Raw genomic sequence first — 5,423 nt, forward strand, 5'->3', positions numbered from 1 at the left:
TTTTTCGTCACAGTTAGTATCGAAGGCAGACCTGTACAATTTGAAATCGATACCGGGTCTGGCTATACATTTTTACCCAGAGACATATTTGCGAATCTAAACATTAATGCTCCGCTATTGTCATCAAACATGGCATTTCGATCATACACAAAAAACGTTTTCGTTCCCGATGGGAAAATTTTGGTACAAGGAGAGCATAAAGGTAATGCGATAACAGATGAAATATATATCGTGCCAGAAGAGTATACAGCGCTCCTAGGGCGTAATTGGATTAGGAAGCTCAACATAAATTTGAACGAAATCAACTCTGTACATTTAACAAATCCTTCAAGCGATATAGATATTATCAAATTATTGAGCGAACAATTTAAATCAATCTTTGAAAGCAAAGTTGGTTGCGTCAAACAATACACAGTGTCGCTTAAGTTAAGGGATGGGGCAAAGCCTATTTTTAATCGTGACCGTGAGGTTCCATATGCCTTAATTCAGAAAGTTAATCAAGAGCTTGACGAGTTAGAAACGGCGGGAATAATTTCATAAACTGAGATTAGCGATTGGGGATACCCCTTGGTAGTTATACCAAAGGTGGGCGGAGGTGTACGCTTATGTGTCGACTATAAAGTAGGAGTATATGAACGTCTAGTGGACGCACATAGTCCGATAAGGAAAACAGAAGACATATTCAATTGCTTACGTGATTCAATGTATTTTTGGAGGCTAGACCTATACAAAGCTTATTTACATATACCAGTCGATGAAGATTCGAGCATAGTACAAACGATATCTACACACCGCGGCACATACAAGGTGAATCGTTTATCCTTCGGTATTAAGACGGCACCATCCGAGTTCAACCGAATACTTAATCAAATACTCCACGACGTCCCAAAAACAGAAGCATACTTCGACGACATTATAGTTCACGGGGCAACAAAACTAGAATGTAGAGAAAACTTATACAAGTGTCTACATCAACTACAGAGTTTTGACCTTCACCTTAACAAAGACAAATGTACTTTTTTTCAAGAAGAAATTAGTTTCTGGGGCACACAATCAAGCATAATCAAATTTCAAAATCAAAAAACAAAATAGCAGCAATCGTAGATTTACCTAAGCCAAAGTCGGTTGATGACGTCAGACGATTTCTTGGAATGGTTACTTACTACGCGCGTTTTATTCCAAACTGTTCAACAATCACATCTCCACTGCGTAGTCAAACCAAGAAGGGTGTAAAATTCAATTGGTCGAGACAATGCGATAAAGCGTTCGATATTATCAACAAGGAAATAGCAAGCGATCGTGTACTCGTACCGTACAATCCAGCGCATCAGCTCCAATTAGCGTGCGATGCCAGTCCAACTGGAGTCGCAGGGGTATTATCTCATATAATAGACGGTCAGGAACGACCAATTTCGTTCGCTTCTAGATCTCTTACAAAATCCGAGCAAAATTACTCACAAATTGACCGAGAAGCATTAGCAATCGTATTCTCAGTCGATCATTTTTATCAATATTTGTTTGGAAGGCAATTTATCTTGTTACAGATAATCAACCATTAGTACGAATTTTCAATCAAAATGCGAAACTACCACAAATGAGTTTTTCGCGCCTTCAAAGGTATGCAGTTTTTCTTTCCGGTTTTGACTATCGAGTCGTTTACAAACGAGGGATAGATAACGCTAACGCCGACTGCCTGTCTCGAGCTCCAGTATGTTCGCCACATCTAGCGGACACCATTATCAACAATGAAATCAACCAAATCTGTGAATCGACTATACAACAAATTTCAACGCTAAAACTAAATCATAATACTCTCAAATTAGAAACTGAAAAAGATAGCGAACTCTCCGCACTATTGCAAAATCTAAAAAACAAGCGGATAGAAAATACAATGTTTACAATCAACAATGGTATCATATTTAGGGGTCAACGCGTCGTAATACCTGCAATCTTACAACAATTGGTACTAAAAGAGCTTCACCTTACACACATGGGTATTTCAAAAATGAAACAACTAGCTCGCAGGTACGTGTATTGGAAATCAATTGATAAGGACATCAAACAACTAGTCAAAGAATGTGTCGCATGTTCAACGGTTAGGGCCTGCCCTCCAAAAGTCAAATTACACACATGGGAGGAACCAGAACAAAACTGGCAGAGGATCCACATCGATTATGCAGGGCCTTTTCAAAGATATCATTATTTGGTCGTGATAGACGCAAAGTCTAAATGGGCTGAAATTGGACTGACAAATATAGCACCAACATCCAGTATAACAATTGAAATGCTAAGTGACGTATATGCAAGACATGGGTATCCGGATGTAATTGTATCCGACAACGCCACAATATTCACTAGCGACGAATTCAAGCTGTTTTGCTCAAGTCATGGCGTCTTCCAAAAGTTCATTGCACCAGGCCATCCAGCTACGAACGGGCTAGCCGAACGCAATATTCAAACGTTGAAACAACGTCTTAAATGTATGACAGACGACCCTCGTCCTATGCGAAAAAAAGTTAAGAGAAATACTTTTCCGCTACAGGTCAACGCCATTGAAGTGTGGAAATACTCCAGCAGAACTGTATCTGGGAAGACAGATACGAATTCAATTTGACACACTCAAACCACCTAAAGTGGATAGCCAACGTACCGTTCAAAGACATGACGTTCGTCAATTAAAGGAGGGAGAGAGAGTACAAACCCGTTATTACATCAACAATAAAAAGTCATGGAAATTCGGTACAATCATCAAAAAGTTGGGTCACCTTCATTACATGATCAAATTAGACGATGGATATATTCTCAAGCGCCACATAAATCAATTGCGCGCAACAAGAGTTCCATCACATACTCCAACAGCGAGTTCGACTAACACGTCATCACAAGATTGTGAACCAGATAGTTGTTCCCCAAATTTTCAGGACCTCGTACAGGTTCCAACGAATACAGAGAATCGTCCAAGGTCATCTGACAGCGAAGGACACAACACTCCGGTAACAACAACACCCCGGAGATCCGAACGGCAGCGTCGGGCACCAGCATACTTGAATGACTACCGACGTAATACTTAAGCAGGGGAGAACTATTGTAACTTTACATGTCATATGGCAACTCTGTATATATGTATATGTATATTGATACTTGGCAGCACAGTTAAATATATCGAGCTGTCATTATTCATTTCTTTTTATAATGATTCATTCTGTAGAATCATCGTTCATACAACTTAAATTAAATGAAATATAATTATCTGAATAGAACAACCTGTGTAACACTTCTTCCAATTAAACCACAACACCATGTATTTTTTTAAACAAACCTTCTTGCAGAGGACTTATTTAATTTGCAAAAGCCGAAAGAAAACATTCGCTTAGTAAATGAATTCAAAATGTGTATGGCTCACTTCATTTCAAACGTTTTTTTCTTTTGTTTTGAATAATTATAAAAATTAAATTGAGCGAAAACAAAGGCAAATAAAAGTAAAAGAATTAAGATTGAACTGCGTCAAAATAAAGGAGCACGAATTTCGATGTGAAGCAAAACTCTCTGGGAAGACAATACCTTTAATTATTGTACCATGATTGCAAGGCACATAAATACAGGTAGAAGCCAAAATGGCATTGCTCTCATGAGAACCAAACCTTTAAACTTCAACTTGTTTTTCTTTTATTTCCTATATTTCGTTACGCTTTGAATGTCATATCGTTGTTTTTTTTTAATGTCCGTTAATAACACAAATTTTAATTAACATTTGAATTTTTGTTGTTGTTGTTGTAACAGCATACAAATTCCCCAAAGAGATTTTGGGGAGTGTTGCTGGAGTGGTGGCAGTCCTTGGCCAGATATATATCTATCTGGGTCGTTCCGGTTACGTAGACCCGACTGTCGTGGGAATTTGAATTTTTGTAGTATATTGCGGTGTATACTTGATGTGTTAAAAATGCAACACCTGAATATAACCTGTTAAATATAACGCAGATACCACTAATTTTTTTATCGTGCCTCAATGTCCTTCGCGTAAGGAACGTTGCGATAGCAGCTGTGGGGCAGAGCTGCAGCGAAATGCCTTGCTGTGCGTTAAACATTTTAAAGGAGCAGATTTCACAAATACAACAACAACAACAACAAATACACCAAGTGCAGTTTCAAGTGGCTAAGAAATCGCGAAGATTTTTGATAACTTTTTTGTTGACGGTGTCACGCATTTTCTTCCAAACAAAGTATGTTCAACAATTTTTGATTTGTATGGAAGTAAATAATAAATAGCACCATCTGCGAAAAAAAAAATCAACAAATCAACGCAAATTTTTAGCCACTTGAAACGTGCACTTTCTCAATCTAGAGTTTAATGGACTATAAAACTGCATTTGTACTTATTTAGATTTTTTCTTAGTAAAAAGTTTGTATTTGTTGTAAAATTTTGCTTAATTATTCGAATTTTTCTAGACAATGAGCTATGTATATTTCTATTAAAAAAAAACATAATGAACCTTACACCAGGGTTTGAAATTGCTTGACTATTTTCAATGCATTCGCAATTGCTTCGTTGCGACTTAAAAGAGGTAAATCAGCGACAGCAAACAGCAAAGTACTACGGATTGTAAATTTTTGTTAACTATGAGGTGAATGAAAATTTTCAACCCGGCCTGACGGTTTTGAAGAATTTTTTTGTTCAAATTTTATTACTAACGCGTCTAATAAATGCATGGCTTTTAGTTCTAGAAGAATAAAAGTCAGTAAAGACAAGTCTTTTTTGTGTAGTTTCTGATTTTAATTGCTCAACTTCTTTTGCACCAGAGCAACTGTTAAAAATTTCCAGCAGTAAAAAGTTACGAATTGGCACAGCAATGTAAAATTTTCTCGCCATAATAAAAAAGTTTTTTCAACATGGATCTTTTCTACTAATTGACATGAAATTACTATCTCAACGCTCGGAGCGCTGCCACTGAGGGCTTTTGCAAACTGATAAAAAAGAGAAAATTTGGAAATACCAAACAAAAATTTTTAGATTTCTTCTTGTGAATACGAATGCCATAGTTTTTACCTAGCTCGTGGGACTACGCAAAATTTTGACAGCTTGTAAATATGTATACACATAAAGTTGTTGGCGGTAATAAAGAGTCAAAATCAAAATGGAGAAAAGAACAAAAAGCGTACGTTAGTTGTCAGTTATAAAATAAATCCAATTTATTTGCGAATATTTGTTTATTCTAGTTATTGAAAGGCAACTACGCGAAAAAGCTCGTGTTAATTATATTGATAACAAAACCTGGCAGCTCGCACGTTGTCTAAATTCTCAAGTAACATAAAATCCACAAAAGAATACATTGCTTGTATTACCATCAATACGCCATGTATAAATTTTAACAACACACAAAAATAGAGCTTTCGCACGAGCGTTTGTTTGGTTTTTCAACACCATT

The 5,423-nt window shown here is 36.8% G+C and overlaps 1 protein-coding gene across 1 annotated transcript; it reads left to right on the forward strand.

Annotated features, from left to right (window-relative positions):
* Positions 1-2,542: 2,542 nt before the first annotated feature.
* Positions 2,543-3,071, forward strand: LOC118755528 (the record flags this gene model as incomplete). The annotated part of the gene is made up of 1 exon (XM_036490361.1): positions 2,543-3,071. A coding segment is annotated over one exon (529 nt), but the record flags the coding sequence as incomplete, so codon positions are not given.
* Positions 3,072-5,423: the final 2,352 nt, after the last annotated feature.

The sequence above is a fragment of the Rhagoletis pomonella genome, unplaced genomic scaffold (assembly GCF_013731165.1).
Source record: "Rhagoletis pomonella isolate Grant_MI unplaced genomic scaffold, Rhpom_1.0 Rhpom_scaffold_06493, whole genome shotgun sequence".
Lineage (NCBI taxonomy): Eukaryota > Metazoa > Arthropoda > Insecta > Diptera > Tephritidae > Rhagoletis > Rhagoletis pomonella.